The sequence below is a fragment of the Meleagris gallopavo genome, chromosome 4 (assembly GCF_000146605.3).
Source record: "Meleagris gallopavo isolate NT-WF06-2002-E0010 breed Aviagen turkey brand Nicholas breeding stock chromosome 4, Turkey_5.1, whole genome shotgun sequence".
In the NCBI taxonomy this organism is placed as follows: Eukaryota; Metazoa; Chordata; class Aves; order Galliformes; family Phasianidae; genus Meleagris; species Meleagris gallopavo.
This window is the reverse complement of record NC_015014.2, coordinates 21,990,709-22,017,119: the sequence shown is the minus strand read 5'-3', so window position 1 is coordinate 22,017,119 and position 26,411 is coordinate 21,990,709. Positions and strand designations below refer to the sequence as shown.

Below are 26,411 nucleotides of genomic sequence, written 5' to 3'. Positions count from 1 at the left end.
CATGGTTTTACAATCAACTGTCTTCTAGAATATAAGAAGTGCTACCCTGTTGTCTCTTCACTGTGTATAGCACCAGAGCACTTGTGAGTATTAATACCTAGCAAGCCATCTTTAGGAATTCAAAATGGAAGCAAAAGTAAACATAGATGTTAACTTCGGTTGACTCTAAAGCAATTTATTTTAAGGCACTTCAAGCTTTTGAACTGAGATAAGAACAGTTAACAGAAGGCATATTAAAGCACAATTTTCCCCAAACAAACACTGGTAGAGATGTGTGTAAGATCCATAAGCAACTGATATTTTTACCATCAATTCTCATAGGTTTTTACATTGCCTCAGGTTGTCAGAATTATAAATAAAGTGCTGATCAGGAAAACATTAAGTTGCAAAATAACAGATTCATATTCATAGTCAGTGGTCACAGATGTTATTTTTACGTCTCTCTAAGGTAAAATAAAAAATAGTCAAAGCTAAAATACAAATTCTTCCAAATTTAGATATGACAAAATATTTAATTTGTTTTGAATCAATTTGCTCCAAAAAACTATACAATTCAATACACCAGGAATACAGATTTTTAACTTGGCTGAAGAACTGAACTAAAGAAACAGCGTAAGTTAGAAGAAGACTGGAAGGTGGATGTGAAATCTGTCCTTAGTCAGTTATCTCCTTTCAGCAGAAGCATTTCTAGTTGTACGCCAGTGATTCACACTGCATTGGTCCAATATATTTGCATTGTCAAGACTACACTCTGCACACTGTCCAAGTACCAGGAATTGGACGGAGAGATATTTTTATTTGGAGGTAATAGACAAAAAAAAACATCATGAGGCAGCCAAGACTTTTATCTATGGTCATTTCACTGGACACGCATACTCAACGTATATATACACACACAAATATATATGTATACATGTATGTACACACATACGAGGTAGCAATGTTACAGATGTCACTTGCCTGGGTGAGAAATGAAAGGAACAGAACCAAATGGATCTTCGGGAGGACTTTTCTGTGGAGCAGAATGTAGCTCCACATTCTTATCTGAAGTTGTTCTCCTGTCCACCAGCCTGTCTGTAAAAAATAAAATGAAACAGAACAAAAAATAAAATAAATAAAAATGGCAGGTCTTACTCCAATGTAATGATATCTACTCTTTGGGATGAGTGAGCTACATAGTGTTGATTATTTTCCTGTATGTTTTAAAGATACAGTTCATACTTCTTGAGCATTCTGGAATACTGATGTGCACAGATCCCTTCTTAATACCTCTGTCTAAGCAAAAACAGCACGTATTTCCTAATGGAATGCTTTATAGAAAGGTCTTAAAAGCAGCCTATGTGCTCTATAACAGAAATTACAGCTAGTCATCTGTACTTGAGGTTTTTAAACCAGAACCACTGTGCTAATCTAAAAAGCAAAATCAATCATTTAATCCAAGTTTTGAGTAGCCTTTGCCACAAAGAAAAAGTTAACAGTCACAGCAGAATTGCTGGGAATACTTTCTATTAAAGATATAAATTGTAATAATTTGAAACAAAGAGTGTCACTATACAGAGAAATACAGTATTTGTTTTATATGGTTTTCAACTCTGGGGTACTCATTTTTCATTTTACTAAAAGTTTCAGCTTAAGGTTTTTAACAATGCAAAAATTAGAAGCACTAAGAATGGGAAATGGTTTTTCTGCCTAAGCTCTTGTCTTACAGCAAGGTCACATTGAGCTCCAGACTGCCCAGCCCAGCCACCACACTGCAGCTCTGCAGGAGGGCCCAGGAAGACTCATTATCACCTCCCAACACCACAGGGAGGAGGTTTGCCATCCTCAGCTACTGTCCCATAGTCTCAGCACAAGGTGCAGCATCTTGGTCTTCCCTCTTTCACAGCAGACAGCTGTTCTTCCAAACAATCTGTAGCAGGTCCTCCTTGTCAACTTGCAGCTTTTGAAATGCAGCTGAACTGTGCTTAAGTAGCATATCAAGTTCCTTGCACGTGTGCTATTCAGCCCTTCCATACAGGACACAAGAGGCTTTCTTGAGATAATCACCAGGGCTAGGACAGCAAGCTTATCTACTTCAGACAGATGCATATTAACTCTGTGTACAAAGTACATGAGTTCTGAAGTTATATGCCAGTTTTCCACAGACAAGCATCCTCTTCACATAAAAGCACCCACGGTTTCAGCTATTTTATTCTTATCTACACTTACATGCTCAAAGAAATAAGAAGCAGGAACTGTTGCATCACAGGCAATCTCTACTTTAAATTTAAAGCCAACTGAGGAACTTCTGGTGGGGAGATAAAGTAGTGATGCACTCACGTAGAATAAAAATACAAGTTAAGATGCGTAGAAGACTAGCTTGAATAGCTTCTGGGTGTACCCAATCTTCAACTTGCACCTTTAGAAAAGCAGGCTTCTATTATTCCTAGTTTCTGCCTTAGAGGAGAATGAGCTAAGTGCTGAACCAATCTGCAGGCAATCAAAACCTAGAAGGACTTTTAAGCATGCAATAACTTCAACTGCTAATGCTGCCTCATAGGACTACAGAAATCTCAACTCTCAGATGATAGTATCTTCCTACTTGAGCAACACAAGGGAAAACAAAATGGATCGAAATGCTAAACATGCAAGAAGAAATAGGAAAAGATCATTAGGGTTTCATCACCTCCATGGAACCTAGACATATACATTGCTGAATAAGTTTCTATGGGAAATGAAGTTTAAAAAGTGTCAATTCAAAGCTAAAGCTACTGAAAAAGAAGTCATTTTGTCCATCCACAAGTGTGCTTTGCTCATTTTGTATTAAGATTCATTTCCTTTTATCAAACAGTGTTTTGGAGACAAAAGCCAGCCATGCTTTCTCCAATTCCAACCAAGCAGAAGCAAAGGGACTGCCCATTTTGGCATTACTGTACTTCACATGCAGCATCCTCAAAGCAGTGACCCAAGACTCATTTCTCAGTGAATGCAATGAATCCAAGCGCAGCTGAGACTGCTGATACAACAGACACCTATCAGGTACTAAATGGCACAGATGACCTTTCATACCAAGTCAGTCATCTAAGCCCATGAACAAGAGGTATAGCTGTGCATAACTTTTTACAACAACGATCATCTTTTACTTTGGAAATCTTCCTGAAGTCTAAACAAAGCATTCTGTTCTAAGAGCTAGCCCTCTTTTCCATGGATAAAGGTAATTGTCACAGCAATACCCATCAGTAAGCACACGAAGACATTATACTACTATATACAAGAAATAACCAAGTTAGCTTAACAAAAATTCGTCATATCATGATACTCTAACAAGGGCCATGCACATTTAATTATTCATGCATTAGTGTCAGAAGCAATAGATTTTAAAATATTTTCAAATAATGGGTAACATGTCAGCTCAACAACACAAAGAAGCTTTTGGAAGCAGAAAAAAAAGGATGAGCATGTTGAATGCCATACTCAGCACTATGTAACATAGCAAGAAGACAGACTTGTGTAACACTGTACAGGAGTTCTACAGCACAGGACAGCCACTGGGTTCAGTCACAATACAATTTCTTTAACAAACCCGAATCTTCAATTCTCCTTCTTCCAGAGGGTAAAATGATTCATGGTAAACTCAAGAATTGAAGAAAAAGCACTTGGCAGTAAAACAGCAACTTTCTCTCATAAGAGAGAGCCTACATATGAAGAGAACCAAGCATTGATCCTTGAGATATATCAGAGGAAACTGCAGAAAGCATTAGAGAGGGAAAGACAGCCATTATCTTTAATTGTAATCAAACCTCCCGGCTTCTCATTACTCCACGTAAATTTGAGCAAGTACAAGTAGGCAAAATTAAATATTTCTGTTCTAGATGCAGAAGAGGCAGTCACATTGCAACACAACTATTAAGATCTTCCTGTAACAGCAAACAAGTGAAAGGTCCTTGAAATCTCTGCTGTACATATCCATACGTACACAAACACACAGATTGACCAGACCTCTTAACTGAAATCAAGCCCAAGAAAAGCTGTAATCACATCTCTCATCTGATGCATAAACAAGCCTGCCACCTAGTGCACTGCTGCTCAGGTCAGTAATATTCACTGTATTGTGGTCAGTATCTAATTCAACGTTTTGGCACATAGAAATTGGGCCGAATTGTTATGCACTCACTGCAGTGACCAGTTGTGGCTGTTTGGCAAGCAGCAACAGTCAGGGCTTCCATACAACGTTATCACCATCTCAGTAACCCTCTGCTTGGTGTTTGCTTGCTTTTGTGTCAAGTTTGCTTAGTGCAATCTTAACACAATGTCAGAAGTCTTAAAAATGAAGTATACAGAATAAAATACAAATAACATAGGTGCCAAAGACCATTAGGGAACTTCTTCATTAAGCGCCCTTACAAGACCTACAAGGAAAAGGAAAAATCTCACTTTTAAAACCATAACTCAAGTAACATTTTATTGTTATAGAATGTTCCATTAAAATTTGGAAGAAAAGATCACACTGTGCAAAACAGAACCATGAAGTTTGGTTATTTTACTTTCTTATCTAGCACCTTTTATTTCCCTAGCTTGCTAAAAAAGCAGTCTTTTCAGCTATGCCAGGCAAGAGCACTTCTTGTGAAATATCTTCCAGCTTACTCATAAAGCCACTTCAAGGATATCCTTGGTTAATACATTCTTCTCTACTCGAATCTGTTTATAAGACATGGCTTTACCAAACCAAATTCATGGAATTTGACACAACTACAGTCAGCAATCCAGCAGGCAGATCAGATTCTAGAAATGAGTAACATCATGCTTTTTGATTCAAGTTCATCTGCTCCAGATTGAAGACTGTGTCATTTCAAAAGTTTTCAAAGGCTTCCATTGGAAAGAGCAAGCCTGAGATATTCAATTCTAGTACCAGGAAAAATTCCAACTTTGAAACTTAGATTTGCAAAGAACGTTCACTCTTCAGCCAGTACAATACCCATTCTGCCCAAATGCTAGCAAAGAAGAGTCATTTTATTGTGGAATAAGTATAAGCTATATTTGCATCTCCAAAATAGAAGTCTTATGAAATCAGCACAGGGTAGAAGTGAAAACCATCAGCTACCACCAGAGACTGACAAAAGTGATGCCAAATGACATTCCTCAAGGATGAACAGGTCACGTGCATTTCTTGACCAGCTATAATTAACCATCCAGAAATCCGTGAAGAAAAAGATATCTGAAAACATCATTTGTTTCCCCCCCAATTACTTCAAATTCAGCTTTACTGTGTTTTTAAATTGCAGTAAACTTACTGAGAGTCAGTCAAGTACACATACACTATATATATTTTTTTTGACACTGCCACATCTTGTAAGTCTTGTAAATGACAGAGCTAGCTTTCAGGAAAAGCGTCTAACAAACGTGTGTTAAGCAATTAAAAAAGTAATTCCAAGTAAAAACCATCGAGATAACTGACTTCAAGAGAAAAAAAGTTTATTCAACTAACGCCATATCAGAACAATAAAGCAGCCCTTACATGTAGCCACTCATCAAAAAGGACATTACAAAACATTAACATAATGTAATAGATCATTTTTCTTTCAGGCATTTTCAAAGGACGTATCAGACCCACAAAATCTTCTGTTCTGGTGTGCAAGAAAAAAGCTGAAGAGGAATGAAGCAAGCAGCCAAATACCTCTGCTAGTCAGAGCTTTTTAACAATCAAGGTGACATAAGCAGGATTTAAAAGCCAAGATAGAGCCATTTCTACAGTACTTCAGCCAGTAGCTATCAGTTTTAGACAGTCGTATCTTATTGCACACATTTTCAGAAAGGGAAAGGAAAGGAGACAGGCCCAACTCTGCCCTCAAATGCTCAGAAAGAATTCTGTACACAGACTGTATGGCCCCTCAGTAAAACAGGTGATGGTACTGCTGAGACCTTATTTACTGTGAAGCAAAATAAGCCTTCAAGTGTCCCTTACTTGATCTTAGCAGGTCAAATTCTCTGTCCAGCAGCTCCTCCTCTGTCAACTTGGAAAAATTGTCCTCTCCAAATGGGTTCCAGCCTGACATATCAGGTGGGTTATTGATGCTCTGTTTTGGGTAACTGGTAATTGCCTCAGAATCAATAATGCCTGACCTGTAAAGTCAGTCCACAGAAAGAAAATAAAAAGGAACATTAAAGGATTGTCTATCAGGATAAAAATTGATAGTATGCTTTGTTATGTCAAAATATTGCATACAGGTAACACATATGTATTAACAGCTTAACCAAAACATATCTGAAAACTAAAGATAAAATGAATCGCTAAGAACGTGTGGATTGATTGCATTATTTCTGTATGGAACCCTTGTACATTTTAGTTGTTGATTAATTATAGCCAAAGCACAGAAAACTTCGTCAAGATGCAAGATGAAAAACTGTATTTCACAGTGTTCATTTCTATACTTACACAGCAGTCTTTTTTTTTAAAGAAAAAAAACTAGCAAGTGTATTCAGAGTTTAATCTTCTCTTTGCTAAGATGCTAGAAAACCTCCGATCAGATGAATTTTCCCTTTTAAGCAAATTCTGCCAAGTTAGCTTTATCACTTCTCTCTCCTTACAAGGATCATCCTTAAGCACTGCCAATTGTTGCTCTTTGGTCACTGACTTATAGCTAAGCAGCTGGGTACAGATCTTTAGTCATGCATACACAAGATGATCATTTACTTTCCAAACTGTAATTATTTCTTTAAAAAATTATTCGTAATAACATCCAATAACAGGCTAGATCAGAAAACAGGTGTTAAATCTCAGATATGGACACAAACATGCTATGTATTATGCTACCTAATTGGTTCCATGAAGCCAAATCTGTCATAGTGATATTCTGTATCAATAAAGCCAGTAGAGGGAAAAATATTTTGCTTTTCACTCTTTCATCATACTGTAAAGTGACTATGAATGACAGCAGCACCTGAAATGTGCAAGTCTGAAAAAATGCTGCACCATAGACTACAGGGTTGGAAGAAGTACAAAGAGCTTCTCTTTCAAATGTAGCAATAGCAGTATTTATGAGCTTATGTAGCTAACACTAACTTAGGTCAGACATCAGTGAAACTATCAGTGAAACTATAAGACAATTTTTTTTGGCCTTCTTTTGAATGTTGCTTTGCTCTCATTCCACATATTATTTACGCTGAGGATACATGAAAAGGTCATTTTTCACCACTTTATTAAGAAATGGTAAATGCATGGGCTTCTGCAATCACTGAAATTAAGATACATTCCACTACAGAATACAAGTCAGACTATTGGTAACAGATGGAAGAGTTATAATTCTGATTAATTTGGTAGAAGTCCTAAAGCCCATCTTAAAACTGTATCCTACAAACTGGATTAAAGAACAAAAAATGGTAAAAATTACTGTCTTTTGAGTGTCATACTCATTACTTCATTAAGTATGTGCTGCTGACCACTCAAAGCAAGGTGGTTAGCAGTCTGTTTCTTGGAAGAAGTCCATGAACAAGAAAAAAAACACAAGTTCTTTAAGAAGTTTGATTAGGCTCATCTATTGAAGAGTTGCAACCTGCTCTCCTCCCTCAGGCCACTTAAAATATCCATTACCACTAACTACTTAATAGTTTTAGCAATACTTTATGATTGAAGCAATTAACTTCCTAGGAAAGGATTTGGTAGTGCCTTACAGTTATCAACAGAAAGCAGATAGTAACCCTTGGTACATCTGTGTCAGAATACTTGCCTGTTTGCAGCATAGGGAGAATCTGCCGCTGTTCCAGCATGTACTGGAAGTGATGCAGAGTAGGAGATTAAGGCTGGCGAGAAGTCTTGTAGAGAAGGGACATATTCAGGAGATTGCACCTGTTGTGACCGTTGCTGTTGCTGAACAAGCATCTGCTGCTGTATAAGAGCCTGCTGATATTGCTGCACCTAAATAAGAAGTCAGCACATTATTAACATTCAGATGGGTAAACTTGAAGCTCTTATGCTAAGTAACAACACTGGCCTCACAGACATTCATTAAAAACAGCCATATACCAGAAAAGATTGGTAGCTTAACCAAAAGAGAGAAAGTCTCTCCAACTTCTGAACACCTCCTGCCACACAGTTTTCTTGTTTTATCTGTAACTATTATATATGTGTAAATTTCCATTGCTGTAGCAGCATCACAAAGGGCATGCAAGAATATTTATATTCTTCTGAAACCACTAATAACTAAATGTTGAAAGACTTCTCCGTTTTAAGCGAGAACCAAAGAGCCAAAATGCTCTTCAGTGCAGTTTTAAAACCTTAAAAATAAAGTAACTAGAACAATAGAGCTTAATAACCAGCAACTGACAAAATTTAATTTTCTATCATGCATTCCAGTGTGAAACTATACACAGCAAGGATTTCTCTGGGCTAGTTAGGTTTGTAAACACTGTGTATAACCTTGGTTGAATTACTTCCTTGTGACAATCAACCTGGATTCTCCCTTTTTCTTTCTTTCTGAAGTACTGAAGTGGTCTAAGGGTGCCAACTGAATTTTGTTGGTTTAATACTACTAGAAGACTCCGAAATTCTGCATGATTTCCTCAGCAAATGCTGCAGAATACAGCTACATACATACACAACAGTGAATGTGCCTGTGAAAGTAGTTACTGGCTACTTGTACTTAGATGTTTTAACTAATTAGACGACCTGGGCTTGAAGTAGAAGTTTGACGCCACTGTGGTTTTATCGCTTTGCAGAATAACTTACATTAGCTGCAGTGGTCATTATTGGAAACTTTAAGCATTAAGTATGTTTCCAATTAGTACTTTACTGATCAAAGTTTAGACTATATCACATTTAATACTAACGTAACAGATAAGCTTTCTCAACAGAGCTTGGATGAAATAATTTTTTTTCCTCTCAAGCGAATACAATTTGAGATTTTTACCAAGTCTGTAGCTCATTATAACTACTCACAAACTTGTGTTGCTGCAACTTCACATCTTACAATCATAGGACATATTTGAAGACTATCAGCGACATTCCATTGTTGACGTACCATAGCAGGATACTGAGATTGGGAAGGTTGCTGCTGGTACACAGACTGCATCAACAGTTGCTGCTGGATCACCTGCTGGTGCATTGCTTGTTGATACTGTATTCGAAAAGAAGAAAATAGAAATCTTGAAATCATGATTCCCCAATTTAGCATACACAAATATTTAGACTCAGAGGATCTACCTACACCAGCTCCTACAAGCATACTACTGTCAGCTAGATCATTCCAAATGTTTCTCTGGAGCATGCTTACACAGACAAAACCTTTATTTGAGCCACGAAGTGCTGACTCAAAGCAAGCAGAAATTCTGGGTTAAGAAACAAAAGCAGGAAAGCACAAAGAAAACAACTTCCCTATGTAAGTATTGCAATGCCTAGGCAAGAGACAAATGTGCAAAGCTAAAAAGAAGGGGCAAGAGCTACAATCCCTCTCCCTCTCTCCTACCATAGAGAAACTAGGTCATATTGTTTAACTAGCAAATGATTCGAAATACTAACATACACAACATACAGCTCTTTAAGAGATGTATTTTAAATATGTGACTTGTACCTGCTGAATGTAAGCCTCCTGAATTGTAGGTTGTTTTTGCTGGTGATGTAAGTGGTGTAACTGCTGTAGTCTCCAGTCCCCCTGCTGCAGCTGCTGGAGAACCCTGTTCTGCTGCGGATGGTGCTGATTGGTCCCTTGAGACAGCAACATTTCTTGACCATTTCCAGGTCTTGGGGTTCCTGTAATATTAAGACAATACTACTTGCATGCCAATTTCTAAACTTCAACTGTTCATTTGCTCTGGCAGCTGGCATTTAGCATTTCAAGGCAAAACAGTTTATAGTCCCGTTCCAAGTCTGACATCTTGCAAGCTAAGTTTACTGTATATTTCACCTTCTGTGAAGACAGCTGCAGGCTTATCAATCCATAGTGTCTACTTACAAGACATGAGAAGCTTCCTTTGCTCTCAATACAGAGGAAGCTGGTTTCAAGAATTCTGCTTTACTAGCAATTCACTTTTATCTTCAGTGTCCCAAACGCTTGTCTATTCTGACTCAAAAGTGGGACATAACGTTTTTGTCTATATACTTATTAAAATAGTGTGACAAATTCATCCTTCAGTGAAAAAATGCTGCTAAATGCTTTTGGATTTTGCATACTTGGAAGCCAAGTAAATAAAATATCCAAACACAAGTCTCTTGCAGCACATGTTTAAGTACTGATTAGTGCCTCTGAAAGCATTCTTAAGAACTACTGTCTTACATGTGTAATTCCTCAGATTGCTGAGTTTTGCCATTCGGCTGTTTTTGCAGCTTTTAATTAAGCAGTTACTAGCATAAATCAATGTGTCTTGCATGGCTACTACTTGCACAATTAGAGTCCCAGAAGGGATAAAGATTTGGGTCTTTTTTTAAACAAAGTAGCATCTACTTAGTTTTAAGTTTCAAAGGTTATCCTTAAAAGATTAAGGAGGAAAAGAAACTTGGAATAATTGTTTCATGTGCTTCATTCAAACCTCAGACACTGGTACGTTACCTTTTTGCCCACGATTACCAAATACACCAGGAACTTGTACTTTGACTGGTGTTGCTGAACTCTGGATCGTCAGAACACTTGAAGCAGCAGTGCTTGAATTGGCCTTTGGTCTTTGTCGTGGTGCAATTGAGGTTTCTGTTGGTCCAGTAGGATCTGTTATTCTGAAACAATATTTCCATAGATGAGACTTCATTAAAAGTAACTGCTGTGTATTCAAATCGTCATCTCTTTACAGTTCGCTTGCATCTTAAACATACACTGTTTACTTCTGAGCTCAATTTAAATATCTCAAGAGTTGTTTCCTACGATTCTTCTCACCACAGTCAAAAGAGATATGACTGCTGCAAAAGACTTCAGAAGGAGCTGTGCAACAGCCTTGTTCTACATGAGAATAAAGCACTAGATTAAATTTCTGTGCAAGCTTTCCTTAGTTCACAGTAGTGAATAAAAATTACCTGGAAAACTCAAAGCAGCAATTGTGCAACTAGAGATATAGTTGTTTCTCATACACACCCAGACTAAGGTATTTCTTCATCTTATGAGTTAATTCATTTCTGCTTTCATAAGAGATTTAACGTCTAGCAGTTCTACCACTCATAAAATAAATATTTGTGTCTTTCTGTAGTACGTTAGCACTGTACCACTTTTCTCCAGGATAAGGAGGATATTCAAAAAGGGACTTTGAAGCTTTAATCCCACTGTGTCCAGTCACAGTATTGGCATCTTAAAAATTGTCTAACTGCTTAAAAACACAAATTCACCGGCTAAGCTCCAGTACCTAACACTTCATACTAGTTCTTAGCAAATTATATTTAAATGTTTTCTGCCTTAACCTCTGCATCTTACGTAGTCAGAAAAAATTAATTAGGAAAATTCATGGCTCTTTCCCAGCAGTGCCTAGCAGGTGGAGTTGAAAACATTATTCCATTAATACTCTATGCCTTCCCTCAACTGTATGTCATCAACCAACAGTAGAGCCAACAAAACCAATCACTATCTTAAAACAGCATAGATATATCTGTACAGCTTAAACGCAGCTTAGATGAGCCCAAATGTTTACTTCTATTTGCAGTAGGCTAATAAAGTTGCAGCTGAGCTGATCATTATGGCTAAAAATCTTAGTAATTAAGCCACATATTGGTAGATTCAGGTCTATCACAATTTTTAGTAACAAGGAATATTAGGATTTCAGTTTTTCCTCAGTGGACTCAAAGCAATTGAAAAAAAATTGAACTCAGAGACTTGAAGCACTTAGAAATGTAGTTTATCTACTCTAATGAACTATTTGGGAAGTTTTTTTTAATGAAAGAAAGTTTCAGACAAATGTGCAGTTTAATAATACTAAAAAGAAGCCACATCATCTACTCACCTTGCTTTTATTTGGCTTTTTCTAGCAGCTGCCTCACTAGCTGTCATAGGCTCAGGAAGAGTTGAAGGGACAGGAGAATTCTTGGGAAAAATAAATGTGAAGAAATTAAAAGCACAAACTCCTGAAAAGATCATTACAAATCAAAAAGGAATAACTGAGTTCAAATCCTTAACGCTGCAAGGCTTCATGCAGAACCTGGTCACGGGGCTGTAGATTGAAAGTGTTTTTACTGAACACTATTTCTATTTTCTGTTACTTATTACAGAAGTACAAAATGAAAGCACTGCTGGCCTGACTCACTACTATGTCAGCTACTTCAGTTAATTCATGCACTACCAACAATGAGGTAACGCACTTTCTTCATACGCTTTTTGTTAACTATAAAGAATAAAGATTCATTTCATCTTGAAGTTTAAGGATTAAAACTAAGCTAAAAAACAGAATGAAATTGTTTTTTAGTCAATTCAGTTCTTCCAATCCAATGCAAAATCCACAAAACAACGCAGCATCCAAGCTCCTTTAACTAATCTCTTAACTAACCTCTCAATTTAATTTCTGAATTAATTGTTCTTCACCTAAGCTGCATTTAATCAAGGAAAATGGCAATTATGGGGGAGAGAGAGAGGTAAAAGATGATCTCATGTAAGCATAAACTTTACACACACTAAAGAAAGCAAATCTAATCCTGATCAGAAACATTTATAACATAAGGTTATCAGTTTTTCTTCCTTTATCCTTAGGAAAAGGAATCCAATAAGCAGATATAGCCAAGTCACTTGAACAAGTTGATAATACTCTTACAGCCTGCAACCTAGTAAATTCTCAATGGTATGTCAAGATACTTATCGTGCACATATTTTAATATAACAGAGAGAAATCATAACTATTGCACCACCTAACAACACATTTTGAAATAGAAAAAATACAAAACCCTTCAAAACACTTGAAATTTAGCCTTTGCCTACAAAATTTTTTCTTCTTTTCCTTAGCATGCTTAGCATGCTAACTTATGACAAGTTTTCCAAAAATAACATTCACTCTTTAATGAGCACCTTCTTCTATGGGACCAAGGATCAACAATAACGTATTTCAAAGGAATCTTGGTAAATTCACTCAACTACCTCTGAAAGCACAGTTTACTTTAGATGACATTTGTTTCAAAATTAATTTTGCCATTGACTTTTTCTAATGCCCTAATGCCTATCTTGGGAATCCCTCTGTAACACTGAACATTATTGACGTATCCTGGAATTCCTAGCAGCTTGGTCAATGAACTAGGTCATCTTTGAGGAAAGGTTGAGAACTTCAAAGAGAGTTCAGCCTTTCATGCAAAGCAAAGGCACAAAAGTCAGCAAACTAACTTACTATTTCAATTTACTTTCAGTTCATTGCAGTCCTTTCCAGCATATTGCTATAATTGACAAAGATGATTTAAAAGAAAAAAAGGGTTTATCTAGAAAACACTCTTGACACTTCACACTAGTAAGGTAAAACTTTCTACACGTTAAGTTCTACTGTGTACTTGGTATTAATTGTATCAGATGTAAAAGACATGTATGGATTAGAAGCACAAGTCAGGTATTGACTTGTAGTTTATGCAGTTTATGAAGTTATGCCCCCATAATGCAAGTGTTTTATTTAGACAGTAAACAGAATCAACATGAAATGTATTTTGCTCCACATTCTAAATTTTGGAACAAGGCTTAAGAAACTGAAAACTTCCTTCTCAGCTGATCTGACTGACTTTTATCAATGCTACCTATGAAAACCCCTGAAAGCACTGTAAGAAAAATGAAAGACTACTTACATTAATATTGGACACTGGACAATCCTTTTTGGCAAGTTTAAAGGCAAAGTAAGATACCTGAAAAATATCAGGTCTCTGTTCTTGATCTGGTTCAAGCATATATCCTGCAAAATTGATAAGATCAAATTGTCATTGTTTGACAGCAGAAAGCCTACTGATGCAGTGTGCTAGCAACAAGAACGCATTCATTCAATGTTGGTAACTTTACCAGCAAGGCTTACTCCAAAAAGAATGATTACATTCTTTTTTAATGCTTTTTGTCAAGTCAAATGGTTTCCAGAGTCAAATATGATTGACAAGGATGCATGCTGTTTTTATATTTTGAGTATCAGCTGCAGAAAGGATAGATAACAGAAGTACTAACTTCAAATAAACAACAAAACACATGAATAGTATTAGAATTCTCTAGAGTTATGCAAGATCCAAGCCAGTATGCACCATCTATCCAAGTCACTCATCTACATCAACAGCATTGTTTGTGTTTCATTTTATTTACAAGACCAGAGAATTGCTGTGCTGCCCAATACTTACTTATCAAACAGTGTATACTGTGAGTGTATCGGGAATTGTCTGGAATAGTGAAACTTCCATCGCAAATAGCAACTTGACTTTCTCCAAAGGGAAGTGAAAAGAAACAAAGCTTATACAGCAAACAGCCAAGTGCCTGTAAAAACAAATACAGGCCCCATAAAAGGATGAGAGCAAGCCATTTACACAATAAAGAAGCACCAACAAGAAACTAATTGCATCCTAGCTACAGCTGATGCTTACAGTGTTATGTAGCAGCTGCATTATGAACCAGGGTTGATGTGACAAGCTGATATACAAGCAGCTCTAAAAAGGCCTTCTTTCCCACTGACTTGTGTGTTAGACAACAAGCTACCAAATCTAGAGCCTAACCTAAGGGCTACATCACATTCTGGCATCGCTCAGGGATACCACTAGTGTTTTTGCTGAATTTAGTCTTCATTTACTTCACTGTAATGGCTCTTTAAGCACACTGTCTAACAACAACAGATTTCCTTGTTGTACTGTGAGCAAATTTCTATGAGAAATCGTTGGTGACATCCAGGCAGCAATTTGAGCCAACAAAATGGGAAGAGTCTACTTTATCTCTCCCTTAACAGGCTCATCACATATTGTATTCAATTTATTTACATGAGACTTAACTACCACAGATACCATTATTGTACTCTGCACTATGTACTTGCATTGTATATTTCCACTTTAAATAATTAGTTTTTCAGTTTGTCTACATTACTTCTAGCTAGCTTCTTCATCTCTTAATTAGTTCCATATTTCACGGTACCTGATTTTTTGCTTACCCAGATATCTGCCTTGGTAGTAATTGATTTCCCTCCATAAAGATTGACCATTTCAGGAGCTCTGTATGATAGTGTTGTATACCTAAATGCACATAATTGCAAGAGAACAGATGAAAAGCATGCCTCAGAAACAAAAAAGCCTTCTCTAGCATGTGCCACACACATACCATTCACAGAAGCAGGTGTCTAGTACACACCAGAAATTGTCTTATGCAAGTAATTTACTGTGTTTACAAAATCACAGAAGGCTTGGAATAGTAACATAATATTTACTGTTATGGATGACAATTTAAAGTCAGATAAAACGTGCTCTTCACATTAGCTCCCCTGTACATGTGCTTCAGTAACAAAGAGTTGCTCTGCTGTAACACTGCAGTAAGCAGTCATCGCAAAGATTCTGAGCCCTTAAAGTGTCGCCTTCATCTTACATTGAAACATGCAGTACAGAGCACGGTCATCACACATAATATCCCCATCACATGGGATATTATATGATTCTATGCTTTTAAAAAAAAAATAAAGTTTGACAAAATCATTGCAAAACCAGCAAAGTACTCTGTAGAGACAGAAGAACACATACATGTATCACTTGGTCACTTGAGAACAAGTAATCCATGTTTATTTCTCTGCAGTAGATGGCCTGAAGTGAACCAAACCAAACATGTTCTCAGGAGTGTGTTTGCAATAAAGTTAAAACAATTTTCTGACCAGTCTTAGGAGGAAGGATGCAGATAGCATTCCATAATTAAGACTGTATGTAAGTTCATTAGAATGCTAGCACCTCTTTTCTCCCTCAGACTTTTACAGTTAGCCGTATTAACACAGAAGTTACAATTTTAACTCCTAAAATGGCCAGCAGCCAGGCATACATTTATCACCCATTTCATTTCAAAGTCACAAGCTTTCTTTAAGTTTTATTCTATGTGAGTCTGTTTTGCAAAAATAGCATGTAAATAAATAGAAAAAGCAACATTAATAGACAGTAAAAAAAATGGAACTATATTCACATCAACTTCAATTTCTTCATCTTGAACAGTTATATTAAAATCCTTATCAGTGAGGTAATCATACACTCCTCAGAGGTCTTCATCTAATACATCATAACACTCAGCTGTCTCACAGCACAACCACTGGTTATTGAGGCCACTTAAATGTGAACTTACTTCTTAATTTCTTCTTCAACCACATTAACACCATCTTTTTGAGGATTAAGGAATTTGTTTGTCGCACTGCCAAAATCACAAAGAACATAATTTCCACTGTCATTTAGCAATATATTCTCCACCTGTTAACACAAACAGCCATGTTAGATTAAAATAATGGCACTGATTTCCAGTTTAACTGTTACTATGCATTCTTGCCCTCACACGCAAATAAGGAAGTTACCAGAAAAGCAACCAATAAACACAGCATTACAAGTGCTTCTCTAACTACAAGTCAGCCTTAGTGAAATAGCTCCTGCACTTCTAATCATTTTCGAGTGCACCACTGACTTTTACCCAGGTGTTCCTGGGTATCAGGCTCATACCTTTAAATCTCGGTGAACTATAGGAGTTTTGCACTGATGCAGCCGAGCAACAGCTTCGCAGGTATCACAAAATATTCTCATTACTTCTGACTCCGTAAAGCCAGTCTGCAGGCGCTGATTCATCTGATTCACAACTTGCCCAGCTGAAGAAGCAGCGAAGAATTTTATTTCACCTTCTAATAATTCTCATTACGTATAGAAGTATAAATTTTTCTCACGCACAAATAGCCCACAACATGCAATCCAGCTTTCTCGTGTCACCAATTTCAAAAGAAAAAACAACAATCCAAGCTGTTTCAAACTTTCACGGGTATGATCCTAGGCAGAAAGGTTACTGTCTCAAAAACATCGCCAAATGAAACTCTTCTATCAAATTGTTGCAGGCAGGAAGAATCATCCATCACACAAAGATGCTCCCCTAGAAGTGCCTCTTGCATTTAGATCCACAGCCAGAGTGCTGTCAGCCAACAGAATTCAAAGTAACTCATAATCTAGACATTTCTTTGTCTTTCTGAGAGACTAAGAAAAAAAAAAAAAGGGGACATAATCCACTCTTAGAGACCTTACATAACCCTTTCACAGCTTCCTTTTTAAGACCAGGAAGCATTATTTCCTTATTTCTTGAAGTAATTTCACAAGGTAATACTTGTATCTTCCTATCATAATGCTCATTTAACGCTAACAGATCTATGGGTCTTGGAGAGTGCTCCTCCTAAACACAGAAGCTTTCAACAAGAAAACACCATCCACTTTATTCAGGTAGGTATGTGTGGTGGGGAGTGAGGGAAGTCAATAACAATATGGTTTCACAAATTGTTTGAAACAGCTACAGTATGAAACAGGACACACAACTATTACTTTCATGCCGGGAATCATAAATACTAATTATATTACGCTCACTTAAAACAAGTCACCCATCAGGTTAAAATTAAAGAATCTTTGCAATAACGATCAAAAACAAAAAATAGGAGAGGCAGAGAAGCTGCCAAAAGTATTTTGATAGGAAAGGTTGGAAAACATTAGCTACATGTTTAATCAAACAGTAGAGCAGAACTACTTCAATTTCTACTTGAAGTAATTTCCCTACTTCTAATTATACTTAACTAAGGTACATGAAATCGACTTTTGCATTTTCTCAGGCTTCAGCAACTCAGTGTCTAACTACCAACACAAGCTAAAAGGAATGGATTCCAGCTTTGAGATACACAGGCTATCTTTTCGAATTAAAAGGGACTCTACCAGGTAAAAATCCCAGGTGATCAAAACATACATTTCTCTTCCATTTCCTCTGAAACCAGAAGAGCCATCTCTTACCTCGACAATACTCCATGAGAATGAGGACCTCCCAAACGTTATCACTTACACAGTTAACAGCACAATCCAAATAGCTCACAATGTTCTTGTGCCCAGATAACTCTTTCTGAAAAAGAAAATATACATTACATTTTAGCATAGGAAGATTTTAACAAATAAGTACAGGTGGTTTTCATTAGGACCACTTATGACTTCAAAGTGAGCCCTGGTCCCATATGCACTAAACTTTACAGAATACTCAAAACTGAATGTAAGTTCATCACTGACTGCAAAGTCAGAGACTGCCATATACCAAATTCAATGCATCTACAATTCAATCAAGAACATTTATTGTATTTGTTCAACAGTGCAAACATCCTCACTGCTGCATTCAGAAACTTTATTATGTAGTAGTAACTACAGTCTTGATACATAGGGGAGAGAGAGGGAAGAATCATGCTACTCATGTAGCATGAGTAATTTTAAGGGAAATTCCCAATCTCAATACTAAAAAAGAAATACCTATGCTGAAGAATACTGTCTCGATAATAACAAAAAAACCCCACAACCATACACAGCTAGAAGCAAGTCACAACATTTACACCCTGAACTACTATCAAGTTAAAAACACACAAGCAATCAAAGATGTCCCTAAGAAAAAAACACAACAACAAAATCCACACCAACTTTTAAGAGCCATTTTGCAAGTTGCAATTAAGCAAATTCATATTTCACATCTGACAATACCAGTGTTGTTGTCTGCAGTGCTATTTCCACCCATTTATAGTTAACATAAAAGAACTTCTTATGTTAGATGATTAAAGAGGTGCTTCTATGATTATAACATGTTTAAACTAGAAGCATATTGAAATGGAGATAAATTACCTTCACAGTACTCGCTAGAAGGCAATATAACTGATTTTCTCGTGCCCTGACATCATAAACCCAAGCACATCCGATAAAGCCTTCTGCTTTCTCAATTTCCTAGTCAGCAGCTCAGAAACAATAGAACCTATGATTATGTCATTGAGTTCAAAGTTCTGAGCTACACCCATATCTGTTACTCCATACTGGATAGCAACTGCAAGAATATGCTTCTGCCTAGCAGAGGTAACACTGCTTGTGTAAGAACAGGCAGTATAATTCAGTTAACAGAACTGTAGCCAACAGAGGGCTCTAGAATTTGTTATCACAAAAGAAATGGGAAAGACCATGACTACTGCACAAAAAAGTGATAAGATGGTCAAGAAGGGATTGTCATTAAAAGACATTTGATATACGTGTACTGTAACCAAACACATTCTCTCGTTACAATTAATTCATTTCTTACCATAATAGTAATTTCTCTCTTGCATACGTTGAGGTCTGGGACATTATTAACATACATTCGTTTGAGTGCACAACGTATCCCACCATGGGTACGTACCAGAAACACAGTTGAGAAGCCACCTGGAAAAAAAAAAAACAGTTACAAGTCAATGAAACTATCTGAGTTATTCTCTTTTTCTAAGACAATGAAAAAGGAAGCGCGTGCCAGTCATGGAGTGAGGAGTTAAAAACACGGACAAAATTACTAAGGTTTGACATCTGAGTCCATTTCTCCTACATTAAGCATTCTTGACAAAAGCGTAAGGATCTTGGAATTATGCTACGGCATTAAATAAAAATATCTGAAAGGCACTTCCATATTCAAATAAATGCAAAAGCCTAGTATGAACTCTACGCATTCAGGTATCAAACCCACGATGTTTTCAGTCACCCAAAAACCTGAATAAAGCAAAGATATCCTCCCTATCTTCACAGTTTCTAAATGCTCCAGAACCTGAAGTTTAGTATTCATTTCTTACACCTACATTTTAAAGTAGAAAGAATAAACTAGTAAAATGTAAAATAAGTAACTGAGTATCTTTCATGACATTTACATCACACAACATCTCAGCATAGACTGAAGATGAGAACACTCACTCCGAAATCACTTGGCTACAAGCAAAGTAGGGTTTTTTTAATTATTATTTTATTTAAATACTTGTTAAATGTGCAGATAAGAATTAAATGTGTTCCCCCAACCAGTACAATCAGGAGCCATCTTCTCAGTTCAACCACATGAACCACAAGACATACACTTAAGCCCACCTCCAAGCTTCTTATTATCACTTTTCTTCTCCCTCTTCACTGGTAGAAACATGCAAACAGTAATTACTCACTGAAGCTGAGTGATACAGTCTACACAGAAAACACTCCCAAATGTTCAGGCAGCAAGCCAAGGGGAAAAAAACATTTAAAACTCATACTCTTATCTGTTTTCAGTTCATCTGAACTACTGGTCAAGGCCTCCAGCAGACTGCATTCACATCACTTGGAGGTTCACAAAGAGCTTTCCCACAGCTTAAAGAACTCTGCCCCAGGGCAGTCCATGCTTTCCTTATTTAACTGCTGTCTGATGGTAAGCCAACAATTGCCATAAGAACTTAACTCGTACAAAAACTAAGCTATACAATCAGGACAGAAATATGTGAAGTAAAGGATTAACTACTCTGATAATCAGGTAGCCCACTGGAACGCATGAAGCACTTCAAGTTTCACGACATCATCTGCAACCAGCATTTATCAAGCATAACGTGCCTCATCTGATACTGGTGCACTTGAACTGATGTGCACATTAGAATTTACAGTTGAAGGAAGATGTGTTAGGATGCTTTCTTTAGGAAAAAATACCTGAAAATTAATTGCTCATTTAGCTAGCAGGGATATTATGCCATCAAAAGAGAGTCGGTGCCAGTTTCAATACAGCAACCTAAATTCTACAAACTTGCTACACTTCAGCTAGAGCTGATTTACACAGGGTACTCTCAGAACACTGGCAGGTGCCCTTGAGTTACTCCAGTTCTAAAGCCAGACCTTGGTGGGGATGAAGCAATTCCACAGGGAATGCCATCAGCTTTGAGGATTAAATAATGTGGCATGCATACTGTGGATACTGGAAGATTTTAGCAGCATCCTCTCAAAAAAGACTCCTACATAAAGCACAGATACTTGAGCAACAATATGAAAAATACCCAGGTAAAGCAGAACATTCTAAATGTTGGAAGACAATCACTTCATGTCTTTTTAACCAGCTTTATCGCCTTTTGAAATCGATTTTGTAGTCTTAACACACTGTGTCTAGCAGCGGGACAAGGCCAAAATGCTGAATTTCAAATTTCTTTGGCACCTGTTTTCATGCAATCAAATCAGTAACAATTGGGTAAAAAGAGTAGTGAAAAAGTCTCACAAGGGTTCTTCTTGCCATTAGGTGGCAATATTAACTAACACTTAAACTCTGAAGCAGCCACGAAAACAGTACTATTCCCCATTCTCCAAAGGAGTAATGTGTGACCTTGAAAGGTTTTCCATTAGTAAATGCTATCTCCACTATAAAATGCCACTGGGCTCCTTGATAAACAGATCAACCCTGAACAAAGCCTGACTAGGCCTATAAATATTTATAGGATATTTGTCATCAACATTCTAGCAACCTTTACCAAACACAACCCTGAAGCATTAAGCTTTCAATCTTTTCAATAGTTTCTTGTTAAACTTGCCACTGAAAGCATCAAAAGAAGAAAACAACAGTGCTATAAAAACCTCAAATAAACTCTCATTAAACTACGTTATTTGGAGGAGAAGCCAGACAGGCACCCTTGTCAAAAGTTGTATGGAAACAACCAAAAATGATGAGCAGTTGCTTTGCCCCAAGGCCCACAAATGGAGACTGAGCAGAGCTACATTTCCACGTGTAGGTCAGCACAGCAGCTGGCATTTCACCAGCATTTTTAGAAGCTGGAAAAAGAAGGTACTATCTAATGTCAGTGAAGATAGAAAATGAATTCAATTTCTCATAACACAACATACCAAAAAAAACAAAAAACAAATCACAAAACTACATTCAGTTGTTTACCTGCTGTAAGACACAGTCAAGTCCCAAGCCCCCCATGGATTCCTCCCATTCTCCTCACAGATGAGATGAAGTACCACCATGTGCCATGACTGGTCCCAAGGAACCAGTTGACTAGCACAAATTCTTCACCAACTAGGCAACCAGCAACAATTTGGATGTCTCTGAGGTCTTTGCATCAAAAGGAGACAATTTTGAGTATTTTGATTTTTTCAAGAACAGCAAAGTTTCCAGTAAAATATTTCCAAAAGTTTCCATTTAAATATTGACCAAAATGACACAATGAGCAAGTACAACAACCTAGCAAATTGAGTATGTGCGCAAACCATCTCCAAGTTTGGTAATACAGTTATACACACATCACCACCCTTAGCCTTAACAGTATTTTACTGTGGCAAGCCATTTGGTTTACTTGTCCATAAATCATTTCAGATAGCATTATCTACTTCTGGTGATCTTACTAAGAAACTTATCAACAAAATTTGAAACCAACTAAAAAATAATAATAATTCTCAGCTACATTTTCTTGTTGAGAGTTTCTCCCTTTTCTTCCATGCATATTTTAAGTTTCATTGGTCTCAATTTTCTACTTATGTTTCACCTTGTCACATTCTTGATACTCCAACAAGGAAATTGTAGCTGTCAGAATCAAAGTATCTTCCTTTGCTTGCTTTGATATAGTAAGGTTGAAGAATCTTTCACAATTATTATAATCCTTCAGATTGCTAACAGTTCCAAAAAGACAAACTAAAAGAATACCAAGAAAAATATTCCAAACAAATCTTTGTTCATTTTAGATATACAGACAACAAGACTGAAAAAAAAAAATATTTTTTTCTTACTATTCTGTTAAAACATAACCGACCACCAAGCTTTATACCTGCAGCTGGTTCACTATCAGATGACATACTTCAAATCTCAGACAATTGGAACAGAAGATGACCAGCAGAAGGAATGTATATACTTTGTAATGAGCTTACGCCTCACACCCAACACCTGCGAATGTTGAGCCAGGAATGGGAGAACCAGACACAGTTCCAGAGCCAGCTTTCTAGTTCGGATATAAAGTTGTTCCTAATGAAGTTGAAAGAACTAAAGGATGGTTCATTTCTATTTTGAAGCAAGTTCAGCTCTCAGCCTTGCATGACTCTGGCCTACAAGATGGCTACGTGCCCTTCTATCTACAAGGCTGGATCAACAGACTGAAGTGCAAGTGATTTTCCCATGACCCATCCCCAAACACATGTAAGCTCTTTTCTCCCTCTGTAGCAAAACGGCAAACCAGCCACAGGTCAATATGCTTAAAAAATACCCACACAGGTTTTTTCTGAATTTTAGATAGTTTAACATACAACACAAAAGTAATTTAATAGTTCAGGTGCATTCATTTGTGTTGTGAATTAACAACTTCTGCCTTAAGCACTACTTTCACCATCTCACCCAATCACTTTGTCTACACATACGCTCGCTAACTCAGGAACCCCTGGTCACCTAGATGTCACCAGTACCTGACCAGCAGCCAGAGATGCCCTCTTTCCAAACTTACGCACTTTCTAGTACTGCATAGCCTTCTCAGCACTGTAATTTGGAAGCCATATGTACAAGAAAGAATCATTTCAGGACCTATGAACCTGCTCAAAATATGGGATAAGAGCAGCCCCCCTCCCAGGGGCAGTATGAATGCCCTGCAGGTAGGCTCTAAGCAAGAAACTTCCCTGCAAGCCCATAACAAACAGCAGCAGTAAGGACTCACTAAATGCACTGAGTGCATGCTGTGTTAGCAAAAAACATCCTTCACTGGAAAAAACTACAACTAAAACCAACAACAACCCTGACCTCTATAACCTCCTGAGCTGCAGCAAACACAGCAAAGCCAGCCTCCAAGAAAAAAAAAACAAAAAGAACAAAACAGGACACAAAACACAAAGAAAACATAACTGCTTCTCCACAAAAAAACATGACATCATGAGAAGCCAGCTCTCACTGCCCACATGCACATCTCACTGCACATATAAGCAGTGGGAAGGGTCCTTTTTCAGTATGCATTAAACAGCATCTAGACATGTTATTTTACCAAAAACTGAAGAAACCCTATCTTGCCATAAATGAACCAATATCAAGTCTTTCCTTGCTGCTCAGTTTTGATTACATCTTCTCACAGTGTGAAAGAGAAGCACAGCACATTCCAGGAGTTCAGAGAGTACTTCTGTGATCCTGACACACAAAGGCCTCTTCTCCATCCTGCTGAATTTCTGCTCTCCCTGTGCTCTGTGGCAATGTGCATTCACTGGCATCCTATTGGGATAACTACAGTATCAACAGCCTGTCAGTATTAGGAACTGCTTTGTTTCTGCAGTGAGGGAAGTCCTTCCTCTGCAGCATCACTCCCTTTGGATAGTCAGTATAGATGTAGTTGTGCAGGCACTCTTGCGGGAGTAGCAGACTGAAAGCAAACAAAACAGTATTTCTGTTCATGTAGAGAACACTATTTAGTTCTTTAAAATAATAAAATTACCACCTGTTTGTGGCTGAAACACTTAAAACAGTTCAGAGCTTGAACTTCGGATTTTTTTCTTTTAGATTCCAAACACTGTGTGATGTTGAGAAACTGCATGCTAACAGAAATCTACCACAAAGCTTTCAGGCCTTATGAAGAATTTTTGCTACAGCACACTTTTTATCACAACCTCCACAGGAGCAGGAAGCCACTGACTGTAATTCCTCAGTAATCTCTGCATGAGGGAACAATGGGACATACTATCACACAAGTTTTCTGTTTTCCATTGACAGAAGCATCCTGCAATGGCTGGGATATACCTCACACTGCACGTGGTCCTTGAGGAGAAAAGATCAGAGGTCATCCAGCTTTCATTGTCCTGGTCCATCTTACTGAGCTACTTCTGCCCTGAGCCCAGCTGCCACACACTGACCTCAAGGGTTGCACGCTCATTTGCTGGGGAGCACTGTAAAGCACCCTTCCTGGTGAATAAGGAATCACAGAATGGCCAGGGTTGGATGGGACCTCAAGGATCATGAATCTCCAACCCCCTTGCCACATGCAGGGTCACCAACCTCCCCATTTAATAGTAGACCAGGCTGCCCAGAGCTCCATCCAACCTGGCCTTGAACACCTCCAGGGACGGGGCATCCACAACCTCTCCGGGCAGCCTGTTCCAAAGCATTAGATGACAGCATTTTTATCTATAAGTTTAAACATACATTTATATACAAGTACACATATATGTGTGCTTATGTATATACTTGTGTGTGCATATATTCCTAGTAAAATACATTCCACAAGTCTCAGCACAAGGCTTTGAGACATAGCTCCAACTGGGAGAGAAGTTGACAGAGGTCATCTGCAAGCCCAAGACCTCAGCATTCCTATAACCAAGAGCAAAAGTAGACTCCACACCCTTAAAATAATCTTCTACACACATTTTGAGTTCAGCATTTCTTCAGTGCAAGCAGACAACGCATTCAAAAGGACCCACTATAGCTGCTTTCTGCCCTGCCCACACGAATTCCCACTGTGTAACACCCTCTGAACGCCATGGGTAGTTCAGACCAAAAGCACTCCTTTCTCCAAACCACCATCTGTTTTTAAAGCAGCAGCACAAAAATAGCAGGCACGAATTACATACTGAGCTGCATGGGGGAACCCCACAGGACATTACCATACCCTGGTCACAGCAGATCTGCCACGAGTACCCCAATACGGTAATGGCACTGATACCTCTACCTATGAGCAGGTGTTCTAAGATGTAATTTTTCCCAGCACCAACTGCAGTCCAGCATTAAAATAACAAACCAGACACACACACAGGTGCTAAACCATAATAAAAGAAACTGGTGTTCTTCCTGGAAAAAGAGAAACAGATATGTAACAAAGTCATGTGCCACATGCACAAAGAACTTCACTTTTTACCCATCTGAAACAAAGAGCAGAACTGATAGCGTGCAGTCATAACACAAAACCCACGCATCCAGTGACTCTAAGAGGTGCTTTTCTCCCCAATCATCAAGCAGCAACAAATCCTTGTCTTCTGTGAAGTTCTCACACTCAGATTTCACCACGCCATTTCCACCCTCTCTTCAGAGCAAGTAGCAAAGGCTTGCTGCCATGTAGAAAAAGTAATTCTGAACAAACCAAAGTGCTACACAATAACGACAAACTGCTCAGAAATAACAGAACCAACCCCTTGCAGCACAACAGGAAGCAGGTAAGAAGGTAGAAGGGTGGAATGCAGAGGAACATTAAAAACAGGAGTCCCAAATTGGAATCTTTCTTCTTTTAAATCCAAAGTATTCCTAAAGCCAGACAATTTCTTCCCACGAGAGAAATTACAGCTTCATCAAAAAAAGCCCTGATAGGAGTGTTCAGCCACCACCTCTGCTAACGCTGCCTTCACTCCTGGCTTGGAAGACTGAGTTAGTCTCAAGATGGACTACTGCAACTGTCTGTTAATCTTTGAAAACCCTCTACTCTGCAAAACCTCCTCTCCCTCTTCCATCAGGCACCCTTCTGTCAAGGAAAAATCCTTTAAGCAAAATGACTCAGAGGCAAGCATGTGTTTGTGTGTGAGCAAGCAGCTATTAATTGGCCTGCTAATAGGCAGCCTCCACAGAGCTCAGTGG

General features: G+C 37.9%; 1 protein-coding gene across 3 annotated transcripts in view; it reads right to left on the bottom strand.

Moving 5' to 3' along the window:
- BMP2K (BMP2 inducible kinase) overlaps positions 1-19,309 on the bottom strand; it is a 35,216-nt gene extending 15,907 nt beyond the window's left edge. For 2 of the 3 annotated variants that reach the window (XM_010709733.3, XM_010709734.3), the window contains exons 1-14: positions 19,170-19,309; positions 17,861-17,966; positions 16,547-16,689; positions 16,182-16,303; positions 15,019-15,100; positions 14,225-14,357; positions 13,694-13,797; positions 11,887-11,966; positions 10,518-10,678; positions 9,543-9,721; positions 8,994-9,089; positions 7,704-7,891; positions 5,942-6,099; positions 961-1,074 (exon numbers count right to left, since the gene is read on the bottom strand). In XM_010709733.3, the coding sequence (XP_010708035.1) occupies positions 961-1,074; positions 5,942-6,099; positions 7,704-7,891; positions 8,994-9,089; positions 9,543-9,721; positions 10,518-10,678; positions 11,887-11,966; positions 13,694-13,797; positions 14,225-14,357; positions 15,019-15,100; positions 16,182-16,303; positions 16,547-16,689; positions 17,861-17,966; positions 19,170-19,226 (1,723 nt within the window). In that variant the 5' untranslated portion in view covers positions 19,227-19,309. The remainder of the gene's footprint in view (positions 1-960; positions 1,075-5,941; positions 6,100-7,703; positions 7,892-8,993; positions 9,090-9,542; positions 9,722-10,517; positions 10,679-11,886; positions 11,967-13,693; positions 13,798-14,224; positions 14,358-15,018; positions 15,101-16,181; positions 16,304-16,546; positions 16,690-17,860; positions 17,967-19,169) is intronic. The other variant, XM_019614636.2, reaches the window with a different exon arrangement.
- Positions 19,310-26,411: the final 7,102 nt, after the last annotated feature.